The 23,985-nt window shown below is 36.7% G+C and overlaps 1 protein-coding gene across 6 annotated transcripts in view; it reads right to left on the bottom strand.

Moving 5' to 3' along the window:
* Nucleotides 1-23,985, bottom strand: part of DLG2 (discs large MAGUK scaffold protein 2) — a 1,006,374-nt gene that overhangs the window by 185,497 nt on the left and 796,892 nt on the right. For all 6 annotated transcript variants that reach the window (XM_065729952.1, XM_065729947.1, XM_065729948.1 and 3 more), the window contains one exon: nucleotides 19,798-19,900. In XM_065729952.1, coding sequence (XP_065586024.1) covers nucleotides 19,798-19,900 — 103 coding nt within the window. The remainder of the gene's footprint in view (nucleotides 1-19,797; nucleotides 19,901-23,985) is intronic.

The raw sequence follows: 23,985 nt of genomic DNA, 5'->3' as shown, positions 1-23,985 counted from the left end.
CCATTAAGGCGTTAAGATAACCAAACATAGCAGCTCCTACCATGAGTCACAGTCACGTAGAGCTCAGTCCTGTAGGGAGCTGAGAGCCTGCTGGCATACAGCCTAACATCCTGAGCTCTTACATATACAATTTGGACTCTGTCTGCTTCTCCTAGGAAATCTCTTTGGTCACCTAAGGGTGAAAATTCTTCTAGAGAAATGTAGTTCTGGGAAGGGATCTAGAAGCAGCTGCTGACATGATTGAACAGAGATCTGCAGCTAACAAAAGCTACTCTGTTTATGCTGTATTCCTTAAGAGACATTAACTGCACTCAAAGAAGACTTTTCTGGAGTGTGTAAAACAGTAAAAAAGATTATAATTTAGCACAAATTACATTGATTAATAAAATGACATACACGTTTGTCTTTGTCTTTACTTTGCTATAAAACTGTTGATTTCTGAAAAAAAATTGCTTTTTCTCTGATCATGAAGGTTGGTATAAGAACACACAAGCACACACTATATAGTACACTTGCTGTGTACATACACACAGACATACAGCCACTGGAAGCTCTGAAAGAGAAAGGAAAAACCACAGCTGTAGATTGTATTCACAGTAAAAAATTCATTGCAACAAAAGATGTATTTTTAAAGCTAGTTCTGAAGTTCTTTATAGCTTAGTGTGATACTTGTCATATTCAAGAGGCCATTCAGAGACATGAGGTATAGATGGTTTTTTAGAGGCTGACCATTGTCATGGCCCTCATGCAGACTCTACAATACACTGGTCACATTTGCACAAAAAATGAAACCTGGTCAAAAGATTCTACCACAATGTTGTGATGTTTAATGATGTAATGACAAAGCAATGAACTGTGGTTCCTTAACAAAAGGTTTCTCATAAGGCCCAGAAGGTTAGGTGCTTCTAATGCAGAATTCATTGATAGTTATTTTTCCTTCCTGCTGAAGTTATGTGTTGTTCTATGCAGCAGGAATATGACAGAGACTGAAATGTACAGCAGGGTGGCCTTCTTGCATTAACCAATGCAGTAGAGTTAATTAAATCACAATAACCAAATTTGACTGGTGGAGAAGCCTGTTCAGAAATTTGAATAATTTAAAGAATAAACATACTTCAGTTGACACATATGCCCGTCGTTATGGATGAAGTTACAGTGGATGAATCTCACACTGTGTCAGATTGAATGTCTTTTCAGTAGCATTTTCAGTTGTCAAAACAACCTGTAAGAAAGGTTTTCCTTTTTCTAAGGTTCTAAAGACTTTTCTCTGGATTTTTTCAACACTTCTTTCCATCTTTTCTGAGTTTTTATCTCAGTTGTAATGTCCTGGTTATACAGGATAAAAAAATCTGAAGGGAAAAATATAAAAGAATACAATACAAACCATGCTCAAGCTGAAAATCTTAGAGCTTTTGAATAGCAGAAACAAGAAAACCCACAAGGGAATGAGCCTGCTGGTAAGCCTGAAGGAATCAGAATAAAATCATTTACTTCATTATTTTCAAACAAAACCTAAATGAAGTAATTATTATCTCTATAGTTTTCTTTTCCTCATATTCGTGAACACATTGAATATTTTTTTTCATTTGCTTTTCATTATCATCCTATTGATAAAAGCTGCATTTTAGTTATTTAGACAAATTAATTGAAATATAGTACAAATAACAGATAAAGCAATTTTCTACAGAGCTCTTGTTTAAAAACTTTGAGATTTGTGATGTAATAGCTTTGTATTTTTCTTATCTGGCTCCTGTTGATTGCTAACACTGTAGGCTTTGCAATTCCATAATATGATGAATTGAAATAGTGGTTTTGAACTTCACTCAGTATTGAGTTTTATGCATAAAAAACTGACATGCAAGACAGAAATAAGAGTAAGTGCGTTTAGCACGTTATAAATAATTTTAGATTATTATGGAAAGCTAGATTTAATTTCATTTATTAAAAGCTAAACAATAATTAAGTATTAATTATTTATTTATTGCTCAGAATATGCTGCAGATAGGTTCATGTTTTAAAGTGCCCTTCTGTGACCAAAACAATGACAAGCAATGAATCAGAACAGCACTGTCAAAATTTCATGGTATTATCTCCAAACTGCAGCTTGCAGAAGCCATCTGAATGTCAGCTCTCTACCAGGACAAAATGTAAGGTTGGAGTCAATGCCAACAGTGACACTGGAATAGGGTTATGTCAGGTTAACGTCACTTATGTTCACATTTGATGACTCATTTTAAATTTGTTCCCTTCAGTGTTATTATCAAACTCAAATATGAGCCACTACCATAAAACGTTTATGTGCTGCAGTGAAAGCCTTTACAATTTGAAAGGCCTGATGTTTTCATAGTTTTAAAAAAGAAATTGCATCAAAGAATTTATAGGAAAACGAGGGTAAAAAGCAGACAAACGGACAGGATCAAAACTGAGAAAGATCTACGTGTGTGTATGCCACTCACATTCAGTCATGTAACACTTCCAGCACGCACAGTGGTCACTGGGGAAGACTTGAAGAAATTGTCTGAGAGTTTTTTTCCATACACACTTTCAGCATGTCACATTTGTCACTGTGTGACATTCCTGTGGCCTTGAAATCCTCTGCCAACCTACTGCCTCAACAAAAGCAATTGTGTTCCTCTGGACAAACGCATCTGAACAACATCCACTTGTGGGTGGTTGAACTCTGCCTCCCCTCCCGCACCCCTCTCCTCAGTGCATCAGTCATCAGCCCCACAATGAAGGCCTCAATCCCAGCATTAATAATAAGCACTGCATTTAAAACTCTAGACAGTCACCTGGATACCTCATGCAGCATTTAAAGTACTCCTGTACCTCAGGTTGACCCATGATACTGGGTGCCTGATATCAACCTTTCAAACGGGCTCTCACTTTCTTTCAGGGAGCTCCTAACACTTAGAAGGAATGACTGGGAAAGAGCTGTATGCTATTTTTACTGTTCTTCTGATCATTATATTTTCCACTGTTCTACATAAAGGAATACCTGATGTAGTTGGGCTCCCACTGTGTCACGTTGGCCAGTGTTACCTCAATGCTGCCTTTGGATCTTGGCTGTCTTTATCTACTTACAACTGTTATCAACTCCTAGAGACACCCACACTCTTTTTACTCTTTTTACAGGTGTTTTTATGGTGCCTTACTGGATGCCCCAACCCTGGAGGCATTGAAGGCCAGACTGCATGGCATCCTGTGCAGTGTGATCTAGCGGTTGATAACCTTGATCCTGGCAGGTGGATAGAATGCAATGGTCTTTGAGGTCTGTCCCTTTCAATCCAAGCCATTCTGTGATTCTATGACTTCTGTAACTGTCCCTTCTAAGGACTACAGCAGAAGAAATACAACATGCTAAGTGCTGCCCCATTGATGAGAGCTACACCCCAACAACCTTCATCAGAGACATGAAGCAAATCTCCCCAGCAAGTAAGAATACAAAGAATACTCTAGAAATTCATCTCACTATTTAATATCTAAATTTCTTACACAAAAGGCATTTTAGGATTTCTTGAATACCATTCAATAATTCTCAGACAAAAAAACTTCATCGAGATAGATACAAATGAACATACATATCAATAATTTAAGGTAAAACACATTACAGGGATATATATTTCTCCTCAAGCAAGATTTACAAACCTAGAAAGTTTACAGATCTGGTTATACCGAAAAGAAAACCAAGGCTGTTCTAGAGTTGGAAATGTGAAAAAAAATGCCTCTTAGTGAGAGTTGATGGCCACTACAGAAAAGGAGGAAACATGCCTTCGGCACAAGATCTATTGAAAACATTGCATCTAGTTTCTGAAAAGGAAAATTATTTGTGGAACTCTTAGAAGGAAATTATTATACAGCAACCTCTATTAAAGAAGGCACTCCAAAAATCTGATTTCAAGTACTGAATAATTTAAGAGACCTGTAATAAAGTTGTTTTATAAGTTTGTTTAATTGTAAATTATTTTAAAAAGATTTATAGAGTAAGTTATGTCACTTTTAATAATGCATCCAGTCTTGATATGTAAAGTAAAATCCCTGTTTTGGGCATTGAAACTGAATTCACTATAGAATCATTAGTAATACTTCCAAACTTCACTAATTTTTACCTGGAAAGTACATGGACTATACTGCTGTGTAAATTGAAGGACTTAGGACCCCAAGTCAAATCAAGAAAAAAGACTTAAGGCTCTTGTACTTTCCTGAAGTCATAGAGGGCTTTTTGAAAATTCCACGTAATTAACTAAATGCATGAAAATAATTAATAATTTCCAAGTACTGAATTATACTTAACACAGGATCCCTGTTCCAAAAATACATTGCTAACCATAGTGCTCACAATCATTAGTTATATGCAAACACAAAATCAGCTCCCTCATGGTAGTGCATACTAAAGCTTGTAGAATAGTCTGGTTCCCCAGAAAATCTCTAAGTACTTTGCAAATGAAAATGGACTAACATGGCAATTGTTGGACATGCAAAGCTTCCACTGAAGTCACAAAAGATATCTCAAAATTAAGCCATAGTCAAAGAGCCTGTTTTCACACATTACTCATTAAAACTCTCTCTGGCTTCAAGACCCAGTGAACTCAGCAGGGATGCTTTGGTAAATGGGAAGTGCTGAACACAGCTCTCATGGAATTTCACAATGTTCTTATTATCATGCTTCATTACTCCTTGCCACATCACACCTCATTTTACAAACAACACCATATAAAGGACCAAAGTAGTCTGTAATACCATAACAGTAGAACCTAGAGAGAACAAAACAAAACAAAAAATAATAATTGATACGCAATGCAAATGTAAATGGTGGAGTTAAGAAGAACCCACGATGCCTGGTTGTCAATCTTATGCTTTAACCTCGAGGTCAAGAAGCCCTCTTCTGCTGTCATTGCCACAACAGACCATGAACTGAGAGTGAAAATCTGTGGGGAAACAAGGAAAATATGAGAAAGCACTTCTTTGGGCTTGGAAATAAAATCCTCACAGAATTCTTCTTTCTGATAATCATATTGCAAGACTGGGGACCAGTGCCAGATCAAGACTCTTTTGAAGGGAAGGTAAAAGGGATCTTTTCTGCCCTGGGAATAAAAAGGCTGGGTGACTTCTAGAAGAAAAAACAAAGGGGACAGAGAAATGGGGCAGAGTTGGGATGGAAATGAAAGTGAGAATCTCAGAGAGGCGAGGAACATCCTGAACCCTCCCTGGGTTTTGTTGAAGAGGTCTTAAAGATTATCCAGTTTCTACCTTACTGCCATGGACAGGACTGCCACCCGTTATGATCAGGTTGCTCAGGGCTCCATTCAGCCTGGCTTTCCAAAGCTCTGACACAGGTAAAAAAGGCAGAGGAGTTATTTTACCACCCTTATCTACAACCCTAGCCTGCAGCCTTCTCTTTCCATGCTTTAGCTCTACCTTGTTTACAAAACACAATGAAAAATCTGTCATTTGTGCGACCGTTTTGGCTGTGGCTAGATTTGCAACTGATTCTGCTATTATTTTCCGTGGAAACAGGTACAGAATATTCAACACTATATTCTTTCCTATGCATACTTTGGGATCCAGAATATTAAACAAACTAAATCCTTTTTTACTTCTGAATAGATTTACCTACTCTGTTTTCTAAAACACTAACCACCATTTTCTTTATGCTACTCATTAATTATTTGGAAATGTTAAACCTTCTTTTGAACTCATGCTAGGTTTTCCAGCCATTATATTTTTAATTTCACAAACAAAGTTTAAATACGCTGCCTACTGCAGCCATAAATCACCTAATGTGTTAGAAAGCAGATTGCTCAGTAATTGCCTTTTTATTTACTACACTGATGCAAGCAATTTAAATATGATTAAATTTTCAAACTTATGAAACAATGAAAAGAGACTTAGGAGAGAATGCAGCATACTGTAAACAGCAATCAGCAGTCATTGTTTTCAGTTTCATTAGAATTAATGTTTACTTTTTTGAAACATACTAGGACAACTTCATGTACCACTTGTGACTGTAAAGGACCAACTGTCTCAGTGTTTGCTATTATGATCCTGGTATCAACTAGCTATCTCGCCTCATTGCACTTGAGATCTAGAAGTGCTAAAACAGAGAATACATTCTTCCATGAATTTCATAGGAGTACAACGTGTTTCTCAGATTTTATATTTCAGTCACTCTTGGCTAAGGTAGAAACAAATCGAGAGACTTCAAAGGCAGAAGCTCTCCTAAGGAGAAGACCAGGGATTTATGGTTGACTATCACAGGAAATCTCCCTAAGGGAGGATACAGCACTCATTTTTTAACTCTCAGCAGCTGAAACTCTCTTTCTCAGAGCCAGAACAATTACAACAGTGGTAAATATTGACTTTTCTGGTAGATTTTTCTTATTACTCTATTACCTCAAGACTCAACACACTAAACAGTATTGCATCTGGACCTGTATTCACACAGGAGAGAAATATCAACCATTCTGTTATTGCCTTTAGGTTCATGCTTGGACAACTCAAACCTTTCCCATGTCTCACTTTTCCTAATGAGTACCCTGGCACCCTTGAAGAGATAGCATCAAACATAACACTAGTATGCACATTTGCTTTAGACAATCTGGATCTGGGCTATTAGTGTAGCATCTTAGTGAAGTGAGCGTTGTATGACATTCAGTACAGAAAAGTTCTAGAAGCAGTTTTTACTACAAGATGGACTTAGCAACACCAAGGAAATCAACCATCTCAGGAACAGAATGTGTGCTAATGATGTACCCAAACATTATCAGTCAAAAGACACCATAAAAGTACTTTGCATTGGAAATTATTTGGACTAATTCTGAATTACTACAATTGTAAAATAAGTTATTTCATTTGGCTGATGATAGTTGGATTTGTGTGGAAGTCCATTTAGTAATGTTCATACATTTACATTAGGAAAGGATTTTAACAGAAAACAATTCTAATTGCTGACTTCTAATTAGTTTGAAAACAGCTGGAGATAAAGCCCTAGCTACAGCCAGGCCTCTACCTATCCAGTTTCTCTCATTCAGAACTGATGATGGAGTCACTTTGCTCATTCCTAAGCCCTTTAAAGTCATTTCATATAATTACTTGTAATACAATTGATGCAATTTTATGTAATTTGGCTTAAACAAAATCTTTATGGGGAATGTGCATACAAGACAGAATAAAGCAGCTGGCATCTTCACAATCCTCAGCATTTTTCTGTATAGCAGTTCTCTCTGTCATTCTGCAGGTCCTTCCCTATTTAGCTTATTATACATCTGTCATTATCATATAAACTTGATGACTAATGACATTAATTTACAAATTCTTTATTCCACTGCAGGTTGATTGCTAACACTGAAGAACCTCACGGTTTCTGTGCAATAATTGATACTCCACTCTGTATACTTTTACAACTCAGTAACTGGCTAATCCATAATACTCTTTCTGATTCTTAATGGTGGCTGTGCTGGTCAACAAAATAATCAGTGGAGAGCTATGTTAAGTCAAGTCCACAGACAGCACCCATAGACTCAGCACACCAAACAGAATACACCTACTCTTCCCAGTGCCATCATCTGTTCATTACACTTTTGATTTTGAACTTTTGTAAACGTAGACTGCATAATGTTTAATTTGTGCTCAATCTAACCCAAGAACAACAAGAATGTGAACTCTCTTCTGAAAGCAAGATTTGAGCAAACAAACAGCTGGAAAGGATTGCGAGCACCCCAAGAGGACACCTAACACCGAGTTGTTTTCCTTATAAATGGGCTGGATTTCTAAGATAGATGTAAATTTCAGAGCATCTAGCAGAGATGCAGAGCATATTATTCCAAGAAAAACTAAGGTAAAACTCTTGGAACACAAGCTAGGCTATCTATGTTACCTCCAAGCTACCAAGACAGATCACCTTTCTTCCAATACAGTTTAGAGAATTAAAACCATTTGAACACCTTCTGATACATGTGGTAGTGTTCTCCACACAAAATTTCACACACAAAAACACATACACGTGTAACGTGATGAAAGTGTGAAAAACAAAAGCAACAAAAAACAACACTGAAAGCTATTGCAGGAACAAATTTGTTCTATGTCACATTAGCAGAGTGACAAAGAAAAATGTAGCAAGTTTTGTAAAGTTCTGGTGGGGATGGACTCCAACATCCACAAGTCAAGGCCTGTCCTGATCCACACACATCAAGATATCCTGAGTGTTGTGTTATATTTGCAAAAGCAGCTCATGAGTTTGACAGTATCATTTTTGGGAGTCCATTTTATACAAATATCAGGATCCAGATTTACTGAAAAGAAAAACAACATTATAAAAGCCTATGTTGATTCTCTCCAAGACATACACATCACATGTAAGGTAAAGTAACCTGCTTGAAACTTAACACAGCAGTTACAAATTTCCTTGCTTACATAAGCATGAAGCAACAATTAAATTCAATATTTATAAACGCTGTTCCAAGTTGGTAAAGTTTGAATTTCCCATGTAATTCTGAGCTTATCTGCATGTTTTGAACATGTTTCACCTGTTCTGGAAGATTTGTTTTAGAAGATCACAAGAAACTACTTCTAAAGTCCACATTTAATCTACACAATATGATCAATCTGAATTTCTTAAAGAAGTGATCATTAACATAATTCAACAGTACAGCAAATCAGGATATTTCTATTTTGGATCTTAACTCTGAGTGCTTCTCTTAGAAAATATTAACTGAAGTATCTCAGAAACCATCTTCCACCGTGAAACCAGGAGAACAACAAAAAAAAATACTTATGATGAATAGGTACTAATACTTGTAAAAGGAAATTGATTTTCAAGTCAATATATGTAAAATTTTGTTCATAGATATATGATGTATAGTTAGAGGCTTATTCACACTGAATTCTGGTTTTTATAAATATTTGTATGTCTATATTTAAATAGCACATTTAATTCTGCTCTTACTGAAGCACCTAACAGGGTATGGTAGACCACAGAGATGAGGGAGGACAAAATTAAGGACATCTTCGTTGCATTGATCTATCAGATAGAAATTTTTCTTACTCAAAACATACATTAAAGAGAAGGGTTTTTTGAATTTGATATGACAGATGAAATTTTTTCAATGGTTCTTCATTTAAGAAAGTATTGAGATTGACAATGAATTCTAAATCTGTTTTGTATTTCTCTTGTCAACTGCCAGGCTAACAGCCACGTCAAGGAAAGTACTGTAAGAAAGAATGACATAGATCAAGATCATAGAAAAAGGAGTATTTATACTGGAGGTGGCTCAGGCAGTAAAGATTTTTAGATGCAATGAACTGACTTGCTGAAAAATCATTTCATCTCAAGCACAGCTTAGCGTGTGATCAGATATTGTACAGCTTCTTGTTTATTCTTCATAAACACCATATAAGAATGTGTGGCATATGACAGCTGAGAATGAATCCGTGGAAGGCATCCCATGCAGCTCTTAAAGTCTGGCCCTGGGGACCCCAGATTCCAGTCCCCTGTGTGTGCATATGCGCGTCTGTGCTCAAGTGCGCAAAAGGTTACTCATCAGCATTTCTGTGCTTCATAAAAATTACATATCCATTCCGTGCACCCACAATCAGTGTTTATGCTTTCAGTAAATCTCTCTCACAGTGTCACTCTCAGTGAACAGAGATGAGAGGCAGGAAGGCACGCACAGCAGGGTAATTGTTTACTGGTGTCAATGAAGGAATTAAAAAAGCTGTGTATGTGGGGGCAGAACTTCTATGTAATTCTTTCTCCCTTCTTAATTTAAAGTCCTGCTTTATTATTTATTTCAAGCATTCTGCCATCATTCTCTCTCAGAGGTAGTAAGTGCACATCAACTGATTTACCTAAAAGGCAAAAAACAGTTAAATATATTACCTTAAAATCTCCTATCTTGCCTTGAAAATCTCACTTCTGTTAATTTTATACCAGAATCCCAATTTTAATTTGTCTGTAAATTTTACTGTTCTTTCTCCCTCCATCAAAATAATGATTGCACTCATTTGCCTCAAAAATGATTCCTGAGAGAAAGGGCTGTTCTGAGACAAAGGGCATGGTGCTCTAAGAACTTATTTCTGGCTCCATTAGCAGCTCACCTGGTAAGCAGGGAAAACAACTCTAGCTCTGCGTAGCACTTTTCTAGGAGCCCCTTCCCAGGGTTATCAGAAGATGCTAACTTGTACAATGTCTTGGGTTGGAATGAACCTCAAAGATAATCCAGTTCCAACACCTTGCCATGGGCAGGGCAGCAGACTGCTAGATCAGTCTGCCCAGGGTCCCACCCAGCCTGGCTGTAGCTTTGTTCATTAACTCTAGCCTAGTTTCCCTCTACAGCTAGAGAAGAGACCTCATCTTAAAAGGCTGAATGATCTCAGAGACACGTATGCCTTTATTGCCTATAGACAAACCTTAGGAAACCAGCCTAGCCAATGGCCCCATTTAACTGAAAAACAACACAAAAAACATATCAAATCAAAAAACACCCCACCTCTTAATTTAAATTTGCATAGCTCCATAATATCACTAAAAGGGAAATCCCTGAATGTTTCAGGAACAATATACTATTAAAATAAGAATTTTATGGTTGAACGAGCCCAGGGAAGTAGTGCTCTCCTTTTTGGAGATCTCTATAACACACCTAGATGTGGCTGTGGGCACCTTGCTCTGTGTGTCCCTGCTGGGGCAGGAGTGGGGCCAGATGGACCCAGAAGTCCTTTCCAACCCCAACCATTCTGCCAGTCTGAGGAAGACTGTCCTTAACACCTGCACTGACCTCACTGTGAGCTTTGTCCTGAAGGTCTGCATGGAGCAGAGCCTTGAAAATACCTGATAGGCTTTCACTTTCTGCACTATCTAACAATATTACTATAACAGTTTTCACTATATCAGATATGCCAACTTTTCTCAGCATGAGAGACCTCCAGAAACACACTGCCAATCAGAGATACTTCAGGAAACCTTCCTCCTTTATTATCAGAGAGCTCAATTCTCTCCTATACCTTTTGCCCTTTCTGATGTTGTGTGAAAAGATAAAAGTACACCAGAGATTCTCTCCTCCATTTGTTTTTAACTAAAAACTGCAGTAAACGCACCCTGAAATTTACAGGAGAGATTTGAAAGCTGTAATTTTTTTGTTTTGTTTTTTACTTTTTAACAAATTCAAGAGTAGTTCTCCAGAAAACCTCAGAAGAACATGCCTTTAATTTGAAACAAAAGCATTTTGGTTACTCAGTATTTTGACAAATTACTGTACAGAAAGCTTAAATTATTAGAATTCATATTATTATGACGGAGCACTGGCACAGCTGCACAGAGAGGTGGTGGAGTCTCCTTCTCTGGAGATATTCAAGACCCACCTGGACGCCTACCTGTGCAACCTGGGCTAGGGAGCTGCTTTGGCAGGGGGTTGGACTAGGTGATCTCTAGAGGTCCTTTCCAACCCCTACAGTTCTGTGATTATCTGGTGATATAAGCGGAGCATACAGCAATTGTACAGAATCACAGAATTAAGTTGGAAGGGACCCTTAAAGGTCATCAAGCTCATCTTCTCTGCAATGAACAAAGACAGTTAATAGTGTGAAATCTCATGCAGTTTATAGACTGTTCTGTATTTTCAGTCATGTTTCTACGCAAAGTAATTCACCTGAAGGCAGAGAACACCACCTGTTGAGTGAGCTTCTCAAATCTATTAAAAAAAATAAAAGAATATATATATATTTTGCAGAGCCTTCATTATCTTTAACAGCCCTAATTACACAGGTTAATGTAATAGTTTCTAAATGTTAAGTTGTGGAAAGTATCATGAGGACCAGGAAAACCATTAGCCAGGAAATAAAAGGGACTGTAATTGTAATTAAAGATGAGAAAAAAGTGATGATGAAAGTAACTAAAAAACAAAGCATCAAATAAACTCTATATTTGCAAAATTCAAAAATCAGTAAGAAAAAGAAGATATACTTTTAGAGAAAAAATGTGGGAAATAAACATGAGCCCCTGAAGTCATACAAAGCATGAAGTGATGTTACTGGGAAGACCTAACATAGAAAGCATTGGTAGAGTTGATTGTTTAAAAAGTAAAGAGGAAAACATATATCACAAAACATACGTCTTTTAGATAGACCAAGTTTGTTCTAAATGAAAAGCAGTTACAGACTAAAAGAATAAAAGGAATGAGAGAACAAAGAACTATTCCAAAGACAGTATGCAACTTCATACATCTCTCATTCACTGCAACAAGTTCTTGTTTTCTGTGTAAGGTCAAAAACAAGGTTTCCGGCCTAGGGAACTCCAAAATAGGGATGGAAATTAGAAGAGACTACAATCCATACTTCACAGTAAAATCAGTAGCTGCAAACGTAACAGCTGTTACAAAATAAAATTGACACTATTTGTATTCCCAATGAAACTAACTTACGACTTTATTATTATCTTATTAAAACACAAGAAGATATTCCTGAACTTAAGACATAATACATTTCTGACCAAAAAAAAAATTAAAATTTTCCAGTATAAACAGATATACTACTTTTTTTGTATAAATTTAAGCAGACAAAACTATACACAAACGGTGAGAAACTAAGCAGTCTCCATTAAGTGAAGTTGAAATGAAAGTACAGAAAAAAATCCATCATGACTTCAAGCTTTCACATGTAAAATGAAAAGAAGACAAGTTTAAAAGGACATCTCATTTTCCATGCACAACTTCATACAATTGACACAGAAGATTTTAAAGAATATACCATTTAAGGCAACGTAATGTTTCTGGATAGAAAAAAGCTAAATGTGAAAGAACTATGAAATAAAAACTTAAAATGAGACATTTATGAACATGGGCATGAAGCAAGCCTAGGAGTCCACATGGAAGCAGCAAGTGCAGTCTAGGAGACTGAGATGGTCACATTTCCCACATACCCCAAATCATAGCATTCAGATGGTAAAAGCCTTAATCTTTAGTTAATATCAGTGTTAATGGATCTGCAGGAAAACATTAAGAAAATAAATCCGTAACATGTTTCTGATATAGTAAGCCTTGGTTATTTCACTCAAAGAAAAAATGATGAAAAAAAATAGAGTTAAGATTTTTAGAAAGCATGTCATTCAATGCTGATAAGGTACACTCCATTACTATGCTGAGAATGTGATTTTTTAGTTTTACAGAGGAATAAAAATATAAAGTTTCATGCAACACAGGAGCATCCTACAAGGACTTGATTTTAAAAGAGCCTCTGAGCACCGCCTTATTCTCCACACCAAGAGCACAGTACTCACAGGCAGTCATGCACGGACCATGCTAATCATATAGAGTCAGAGAACTCAAGGAAGGGACCTTGCAGACCACCCAGTTCCAACCCCTATGGGGCACCACAGCCTCTCTGGGCAGCCTGTGCCAGAATCTCACCACCCCATGAGTATATTCTCAGTATTACATGGTATTTAGAAACAAAATCTGCATGTGGGATACCTATCTTCCGTGGACAGACAAGTGCTGGACTATCTCAGAAACTGCACTCATTTGTCCTGAATTTACCACAGCTGCATTTACAACATCAAAATTAACAAAAGCAGCAAACGCTAATCACAGCATCCAACTGTGCACATTAACTGCAGACATAACCTCAGGCACTCAAGCATTAGTTTAAGTGCCAATTTTAGTTTTGAGCTCACAAATAACAAATTTTCTCATCTGATAAGTTCTGTAATCCATGTGATACTGCAGAATACCTTATGTTATACAGAAATCTCTGTGTCAAAGAAGCAGTTTGTTGCTCAGTGAACTTCTGTACTCCTTTTGAAGGATGATGCATTAAAAATACCAGGAAAAACTAATTTTCTGATATCATCTACAGGTTGGCTAGGCTCTCATCTCTGGTCACTCCATGGAAAGTCAGGAAGCAGAGTGCTGACATTTAACAGCTGGAGAAAAGAGCCTACAGTTTTTGTAACTTGGTGAAGAAACAAACCCATATCAGTTAATAAGGAAACCTGGAGAGTTTGAGACACCACTGTGAAAAGCAGCCTTTGACATTGCTCCTTGAATGAGAGTAAAATCTCCTGCAAGGCAGATTTTGGTCCATTATCAACTATTACCAATAAATAAGAATCTGAAAATACAACTCCAAAGTGCAGCTGACATCTCTGATGCTATTAAGTTAAAAACCAACCCACCAAAATGCTGAGAAACCCGACCTCTAAAACAAGAGTTACATGTCCTGCATATACAACCCTATTTGTGTTATTTCTTCCTTCTAAATTCTCCTCTCTTAAAAAATGCACAACAGTATTCTCTCACTGAGCTTCAACCAACGAAACACACATCTAAGCCTTTGCTTTTATTAATATTTACAGCAGGGATGTATTCCAGCTGAGATGAGGAGAGGATTTGTTAAGCCCCTCTGGTCACCATCACCATGTCCTTGTCCTTTTCTTTCCTTTTTCTATAAGCTGATGCTCACTGTTAGAAACATGATCCTCAGCAAATGGGCCCTTGGTCAGATCATGGTCATTCCTAGCTTATGTTATACTTTTTAAATAACAATGCATGAAATAAAATCTTAGCGTCTCGCATTCTTTGGTAATCAGATACAGGGATTCTAGATGAAAGCCAACTGCTGTCATGCAGTTTTATCCACATATTAGTTTTCAACAGCTGAGAAAAGGGGCCTTTAATATGACTTCACATTTCAGAGTAGAGAGGAAATCCATAGAAAGCAAATAAATACAAGTATTTATTCTTCCCACATATTTTGTAACTACCTTATTTCTGCAGCACCTGAAACAAGAGTATATATGACAGCTGTAACAAAGCAGTAGATGAACATATATTTTTCAGGCAGGAAGAGAGAATGAAATGGAGGTAAGAGCTAAAAAAATAATCATCCCGAACTGCTCAGGAAGGGATCTGCAAGACTGAACTCTGGGTTTTTACTCTCACATTTTAAAAAGGACAGGCTTCGTGCATCAGTAGTTGAAGGCAAAAAGCAAGGAGCATGCTTTGTAAAAGGTGCTGCAGCTTATTGAAGTTATAACACAGTGTGCGTGCCTCAAAGGCTCAGGAACAAACGAACGGGAGGGTGAATTTATTACCTTTGCAGCCATGAGATGCTTATAACTCTTAAGTGCAGCTCTCCAGCAATTTCCACAGCTAGTGTCAGCAAAGACACACACAGCACATTGTGGTGCCTCCGTTACTCAAAACAAAATCTCAGTGGCACCAAGCAAGCAGCTGACAGCTCACTCAGAAGGTGATAAAGCAGAAATTCACTCACTGTAACTACTCTTTGACCTCTTCATTGCCAGCTGGTCTAATCAAGGTATAATAGATGAATGTTTCCCCTATATGCAAGCTGTTAAGAAGGCAAGTTCATTATCTTGCTTGAAAGATTGAGAGCACATCTAACTTCTGACTGGTTTACCAGCCTTCTTGGGGGGGGAGGTTGTGAGGGAATAGCAGAGAGGCCATCGTGTGTCACAAGGCAGCTTAACACTGACACCACATAGTTGGCAAAAGTCTCAGGGCTGAACTCTACCCGTTTTACAGTGCTCTAATGGGAAGGAATGAGGAAATGAGGAGGTATGTGGACATTCGAGGTTAAGTTGGGCTCTAAGGCATTTAAAAAGTTCAATAATAGTTCAGTACTCCATTTGCCCAACTCTGTCTCTTACAGGACAATTTAAATCTATTTTACCTTAAATTCATCTTTCATTTATCTTTAATATTTTAGTTTCACTGATAAGATGCATTTTTTTTAAACTCCTTCTATACTGGGCTGTAATCTGCCACTCTTGCCTAAAATCAAAATATGTTTTGAATAAAAATGTGGAAATATAAAAAGTGTTTGTGTCTGTGGTATATGCTTCCATTTTAATTGATTGCTAATAGTGCACCACTCTACCCAGTGCTGACAAGTTGCTAAATGGGGAGAAGAGTGGAACTGCTTCCAAGGTAATTTAAAATTGGAGAGCAAAGTTAATTTGGAGGGACAGGTTCCCTTTTTAATTTTTTTCACACCAGGCTTTGGACCTCGAATTCTCTTTAACTTCATTTCAGCCACATGCAGAACATGTGAGCTGCACAGGAATATGAAGAACTCATCATCTTTTTGAAGCCTGCAGGATCCCTGTTTCTTTTGAACACACACATTAAACCTCCCTATGAACTACACTCACAATTAGAGGTTAGGATGGTCAGTGTTAGTGGATCACTATTTACTCCTTACATGAGATACGGTATACACATTATTTTTGGTTTTTAAAATAGGAGTGACTCAAAAAACCCACTTTTTGGCCATTGTTCCTACAGCTATAACCATGTACTCTCGCTGTTGAACTCTGATTTTTTAATCCGCGATTCTTTTTCCTCTTGCTTATTATAAACTTGCCATAAATAAATATAATTTGCTTTTTTTGGACTTTCTTCTTTTGTCTCTTCTATTTTTCATAGGGATGAGGGAAATACAGACAGTGAGTGCACATGAGGAGAACAGGAATTAAAGAGCAGAAGAGCTGACAAGTTCTCTGTTCTTTATAATAACCCTAGAACTTCCATTCCTCTCCTTGTCTTGCAAATCACTTGCTTGCACATTCCATCCTCTATTGTTTAATATACAGCTACTTTTTTTTACAGAACTTTCTCTTGCTTCCAAGCACTTTTGCCTGTCAGACTGGCAGTGTTTCAGATAAACACCAACCATATTACATTTAACTGTGTTTATCTCTGCCTTCGTTTATCCTAGACAGAATGAGCAACAAAACATGCCATAATATCAAGAAGAAAAGCTACTCAAGTTGATGGCAAGCACTGCATTGTTGCAGGAGTTGCAACTCTCCTGAGATTGGCAGCCAAGTGTATACATATAACTGTGAAGGAAGTTCTTTTAAGGCTTAGATACACATTTGACTTTTTGAAACAAGGAAAGGAAACTGTAAACTTTGAAATGCATCTCTATAATATTAACCTCATCTTTGTACAGCTAAGTATATCATTTCACTTTGGATGCATTGTATCTGCCAAAATAAATGTGATCTAGACTTTTCTTAACTGCAGAAAAACTAAATTATTGGAATGTAAGTTTTTCCATTTAATTCCTAATCATCAACTGTCTTGTACTACTGTCTGCTACTTAAATCATTACCATTTGTACCTGAAATATCAATGGCTAAAGATTTCACCAAGTGTTTTTGCTTGCAACGAGATCTAAAGGCTTAATAAGTTGGAAAAAAGATATTGGTTCATGCTTCTTAGGCTATTCCTTGCTCTCCAAAAACAAAAACAAAAGCAAACAAACAAACAAACAAAAAACCAACCCCAAAGCCATAGTAAAACCAACTCAGCACTTCCCACATGGAAATATGGGAATCAAGCCACAAGTCTGCTCAGGCCCTTTGCCAGTTTTGAAAGCATTTTAAAGAAGTGAGAAGCCACTAAAAGAAGCACTACAGTTTTTAAGGTTGTCTTTATGTTTCAGTTAACACTTCAAGAAAGGTGGAGTATAAAATACTCTAATAAATAATACTCTTATGAATTACATAGAAAATCTAACATAGTTTATATATATATATGTTATATATTATATTAGTATATATATATATATACACACACACTAAGTTACATAGTAATAGAAATATAATAGAAAGGAGTAAAAATAGAAATAGAAAGGAGAAAAAAAATTGTGCCAGGTCTTTAAAGTAAAACAAATTTTTAAGCAGATATAGAATTCCCATCTTTCTTTATGATCTGTAAAGCAGTAAGCAGTGTTCCACGTAGACTATTTAAACAGACTTTTAAAATGTTTCATCTTTCTTTACTGCTAGGGATTTTCCTTAGAGAGAGAAACTCCACCTCACGTGTATCTACACAGCTAAATTAAAATGCAGCAGTTCAGCAGTAGGATAAAACATGGTGGACAATTACTGGCTGCTCTTTTCTTGAAAAAAAATCAACCATTTCCTACAAAAAGGCTGACTTTGGGCCCTGTTCTTCCATTTCCACTCTCTTCAGTGTATCTTGAACCATCTGGGTGAAACAGAAACTGGTTGTGTTTCACTGACAGTTCACATGGTTAGGACTATCCTGCCCTCAAAAGGGTTTCAGGGAATGGAGTAGTTTTAAAGAAAAAAATAGAATAAATATGTAATATAATATTTGGTGGATTTTGTCAGCATCATTTGAATTGCATGTTCACCAAAACTGAATTTGACACAGTGCAGAGCTGGTAGAATGTAGGGGAGCAGTACATCAACAAGAAGTTCATATATAATAGGAAAAATCTGTCAAGCAATGCATGCTTTGTGTATTAACAATGTCTTAGAATAACTCTGAAATGTCAGTGATTGCTACAAGCAGTCTGACACCATGGTGATAATTGCAGTTTAATATCACTAGACAGCAAATATGACTGCCACAGCAAATAGCAACATGGCTTTATTCAGAGCCCAGTGTGGATAGCTATCTGTCATGGAATTACTTTTCAACGCTTTTTCTCTAAAATAGCTCTGATTATTGCTTATGCATTTTTATATTAATACATTCTATTTATTTAACTAAGGATAGATATTTGCAATTTCATTTGCTCTCTCTGCACATTTCTGAGTATGGCCTAATTTATTCTGCTTGGTGACTCAAGTGCAGATAAGCCATAAACAGATGCGCTATACTAGATCTCCAGCACAATTGCAAGTTTGATAAATACCAGCTGGTTTTGTGTGCTATAATTGGCATTCAGAGAAACAAAAGAAGGTATCATGTTGCATAAACTCTGGCAGTAGTAATTCATCTCCCCTGCACCTCTGAAAAATCTACTGAGCTGAACCTGCTATTAGAACTGTACTGCTTCACCTGAGACCTTAATGTTCCCTAGGCAGGGAACAATTAGGCAGAATTAACCACTTGTGTTGGCAGGCTGTAGTGGAACTTCTGAATTTTGCTAGAATTATTTACTGAAAACTGATAAAATGAAATCAGCACATCTGCACAGACACCTGTATGCATAGAATTCAGCCGGGCAATGTTTCACAGTGACAACTACTGTGGAGAGAACCATAGTTTGCTCCTATCAGAAAGTAACAGTTATTTCACGAAATCCTGCGCAGACTTGAATAGTTGCATCAGAAAAAAGCACAACTTGTGGATGACAGTTGGGAGTTCTCTTAACTCTGGAATCACAAAACTGGTCAAACCCATTGAAACTAGGTTAAACTCTAGAACGTGGAATTTTTGACATCAAAATCTGGATAAGTCACACCCTCAATTCTCTTATATTTTGCTAAATTTCTTATTGATGCTGTCATTTAAAAAGCATTCATTTTCTCACATAAATACTTATTATCTGGGACCAATTGTCCTGGAAGCAGAAGGACACACTGAAGCAGTAATAGTAGAGACTCTATGCAACTGGTAGGAAGTCAGTCTTTGTTTAATTCCAATCTGTCTGTCTGAAGCAAACTCAGATCTTCCTGGCCTTTGTGCTCATCCTTATCTTTTGCACTATCTGTCTCCAGAAGGAAAATAGAGAAGAATGTAGAATAAGCAGTAACAAAAATAAACAGATAGCTAAGTATTGAATACTTATTATATACACACTTAAAGATAATTCTCATAGATGCATACAATATTTCTAAAAACAAAGTCTGTGAGAAAAATAGTCACTTCTTACGACTAGAATCACCACTTGAATTTTCATTCCAGATCATTTCTGATGACAGCTGGGAAAAGCACTATCTACACCAGCCTCATCCTTTCAAATGGGTGGATTTATGCACTTATGTTTTACCATATGTCTTTAAGTTTAGTATTCACTTACCCTCTGGCTGGTATTGTGCTATGATTGTTACCGTCTGCCCTGCTCCTTTCAGTGCAGCTGCAGCTTGCTCGTGGGTAGCACCTCGAAGATCGATGCCATTCACCTACAGAAGGAATGCAAACAACAGATGAGTAGGTGAGTAGAAAGAAAGTCTGAGGTTTTTATTTAAATACCGGATGCTTGCTCAGATGCAAAATGAAGGTACAAACTTGTCAAGGCAAAGAGGATGCTACCTATGACTGCACATGAAGCTCTACACTGACACAGCACACACTGGTGTTCACATCCATTCCTATCTGACCATTTCTTTTGGGGATTTTCTCCTCTACTGAATTTATTTTTGGTGGCCTCTTCATGAATCTATTTTTTTTTAATATGACTTAAAGATTACATTTTCTGCTGTGTTGGAGAATAGGCAAAGAAACTGCTCCTTCAGCCAGACCTTGAAAGCTTCACAGGAACCTGGAAATAAATGAAGCAACTCTAAACAAAAAACAGTGATCAGAAGACTTGGAGAACTGAAAATTGAGCTACCATTTTCTTCTTATTCAACTCTACTCCTATTGCCTAGAAATGTAGCCCTATCTTTCATGTGACAGTAATGGAGCTGTGAGCAGGGATAGCTTTGCTATCTCTTGCAGTCTGACACTGGTAGGTGTTTCCATGGGGCCCTTCTTATGCCATCATCAGTTGAATTAGTAAAGCCCTTTAAAAGTAATCTATTCCAACTCCCCTGCAATGAGCATGGACACCTACAGCTTCATTGGGTGCTCATAGCCCTGTCCAACCTCACACCTTGAATGTCTCCAGGGACAGGGCATCCACAACCTCTCAGGGCTACCCATTCAAGTGTCTCACCACCCTTATTGCAACCAACTTCTTCCTTATATCCAATTTAAATTTCCCTTCTTTTACTTTGAAACCATTTCCCCTTGTCCTGTGAAAACAGATCCTGCTACACAATCTGGCCCCTTCTTTCTCACATCCTCCCTTTAGACATTGAAAGGCTGTTCCCAGGTCTCCATGGAGCCTTCTCTTCTGCAGGCTGAACAGCCCCAGCTCTCTCAGCCTGTCCTTTAGGGAAGGATAATCTAATGATCATATTATGCTGCATGAGCAGTGGACGTTGAACAGAGTACTCGAAGTAGGGTATCCATTCCAAAAATACAGGGGTAGTTGAAGACTTGTGATTTGTAGATGTGGAGTTAAATGCTTTGTCAGCAGCATCCCAAAGAAGAGACAGATTTGATGTGTAAGACTATAGAATGCTCCAGTAATGTGAATCTTCCTTTCCAACAGGGCTGTTACTGTTTGGTTGAAGTGAAGTATTTGTGATCAATTAATGTACCCACTTTATTTATTTAATTACTCGACTTTCTTCCTCATGTTTTATACGATTTACACCTCATGAATTCTCAATGAAGAACAGGAAACATTTGGCATACACACATCAGCAAGACAGAAATCCACTTCCAACTGATCAAGAAAAGAAAGGAAAAAAAGAAAAATGAAATGAAGTGAAGGGGGATAAAGAAAGCAATGTCATAGATTTTGTGGCAAACAGACCACATTGGCCCAGTGGCAACCATTTTGCTTAATTTTATCACATACTTGAAACAAAATGGCTAAGCAACTATTGAAAACATGAAGTAAATTTTATTTAGCTTTTGACAACTTTTTAAGACTTGCAAAAATTAAATAGAACATTACAAATAACAGCTGTTCATAACCGTGTTATTAATTAATATATTAATGTATTTTGACCAACTACATTTTCAAGCTGGCCTGATTTAACTTGCTGTCTTTCACTAAATCGTAGTGAACCTGATTTTTATTTTTTATTTATTTATTTGGAGCACAGATTGAATTATTATTTACATGAAAAAATGTAGTCATTACTAATATATGAAAAACATTTAAAATATTAGTCTTAGAAAATCTGATTTCTGATAGTAGTAATCAAAAACCCAGGAGATTTGAAGAATTCATATAGCTATAGAACTGCTGACTGAATGCAGATATGTAATTATCTGGCTCAGCTTTCATATTTCTGAAAACACGGTTCTATAAGATCTAAAGATTTGCTTGTTAGTCTTGTATAACAAATACAATTTCTTCACTTCATTTTTTGTTCTTTAAAATAATGAAGGAAAAAACCCACATTTTTTTCCTAAGCAATTAATCTTCCATACCCCCGAATACTTTTTAAGCTTCTCAATTTGATGATCACTTAATGTTTCTCCACATCATATTTGCAAAAAAGGATTTCTCCTCGTTTCTAAAGAAAAAAAAAGATTTGAATTTCAATTGCCTACATTATTCTACTGTCATTCAAAGCTATAATGTATGTAGAACTTTAGAGAAGCATGATCTGTTGCAATCTTTTATGGTTATAAAAAGTAAATACACACTGGCTTATCTTCAGATTCAGAAAGGAAACAACTAGGAAACAGCATACCAAAACAATATCCAAAACAATATAACCTATTCAAATCTTACCTTACTCATATCCTTGTGCATATTGTATAATGACAATAATGAGGTGAAAGAGGAAATGAATTTCAAGTTGCCTCACAGAAAAATAAATGAAATTATTGAGTTACTGTGTCCATATATGAATTCCACAGTAGTGGGCATGAATACCACTACCATACTGATTATACCTGCTTCATCTGTGCATGTATCTTAGACCCTTTGGGGCAGCACAGGAAAGGCATGGGAGGCAGCATAGTACCGAAGGGATGGAGTCTCAGCAGAGAGGAGACAGGATGACTAGTAGAATAGGGATAAGACACTTTAAGGAACACTGAAGTAGTTGTATTACGAGGTAATAGTATAGGCTGGAAGACCACTGTACATAAATGAGCATTAAGCGCAAGTATCTATGTCAGAACATAATAATTTGTGAGAATAAGTATGGATGGATCTCCATGTAGCTACAATCTACCATCTGAAGTTTAGCTATAACAATTACTCAATACTGTCAAACATTAGCATACATCTTTGTCATACATAATCGAAAGCACTATATGCTGATAGATACAATCTGATAATGTCTACATTTCTGTCATCTAAGTGTTCAAAATCGATATTATTTTTATCATTTATATCTAGAATGTGTGCAGGAAATGAAAATCTTTACTTACAAGTAATACTCTTACACCCCTGACAACAAATTCTGACCTTGAAGCAAATGTATGATTATAAATTCCACAATTTTTCCAATACAAGAGCTCTCAGCTGTCTCATTGTCAGTTTTGAAAACACTGGCTGTGAAAATGCCTGGTGGAATATTTAAAAAAAATGAACCAAAGGTTCAGCTCTTTCAATGGAGTTGTATATGTGAACCCAAGTTTAGTGGATGGAAAACTAGCACAGAATCCTGCAAAAAAATTGCTGACTATCTAGGAATATAGCATCAAAAGTGGAAATAATTTCATGCATTCCGAAAGAGCAAAGGAGTGAATCACAGTTTTCAGTGCCACAAAATCTTTTACATTTTATTGAATTACACTGATATTATGTAAAGATGAGCCTAGTGTCAGTTGTATATTAGTTTACAACCTCTGTAGGGAATACAAACTTCCTCAAACAAGAAGTTTAGACTCTTGTTGCAGAAGCAAGACGTTTTGTGCTCTACCTTTACTCAGGGATGGTACTGTGACATCTAATGCTGGCATGATAGGCACATCAGTACTACAATTATACGTTAAGTCAGTGATTTAGTCACATCTTTGGTGTCTCTGAAGGTCTGATGACAATCTTGACTATATCATTTCATAAAGAAAGCTCAGCCCGGAGCTGCTGTCTCTGAAAAAGACAATTTTGAAGCCAAGTCATCTTTAATAGGAAGCTTGGCTTTTATCTCTATGTTTTTTTGGTTTTTTTTTCATTTTCTTTTCCTCAAAATCTGGAGTTTTTGAGAGACTCCTCAGAAAGATGCAGTAAGATAAACTGAAAACAAAACAAAACAAAAAACAAAGCAAAAAAAAAACAACAACCCAAAAACATTTATGAATTTCTGAGCTCTTGAGATGGGGAGAAGGATATGGACTATGCCACTGTGTGAACAAATTTATCTTAAGCAAAACACGAAAACAACTGTTGTGGCCTATAATTGTTGTATTAACAGAACATCATGCTTTAAAAATCATTAATGAATCATAATAATATTTCTATAGATAAAAG

The sequence above is a fragment of the Cyrtonyx montezumae genome, unplaced genomic scaffold, assembly GCF_038088225.1.
Source record: "Cyrtonyx montezumae isolate F1298 unplaced genomic scaffold, pur_monq_1.0 scaffold_12, whole genome shotgun sequence".
Taxonomy (NCBI): domain Eukaryota; kingdom Metazoa; phylum Chordata; class Aves; order Galliformes; family Odontophoridae; genus Cyrtonyx; species Cyrtonyx montezumae.
Note: the sequence above shows the minus strand (reverse complement) of the source record. Positions and strands in the feature narration are given on the sequence as shown.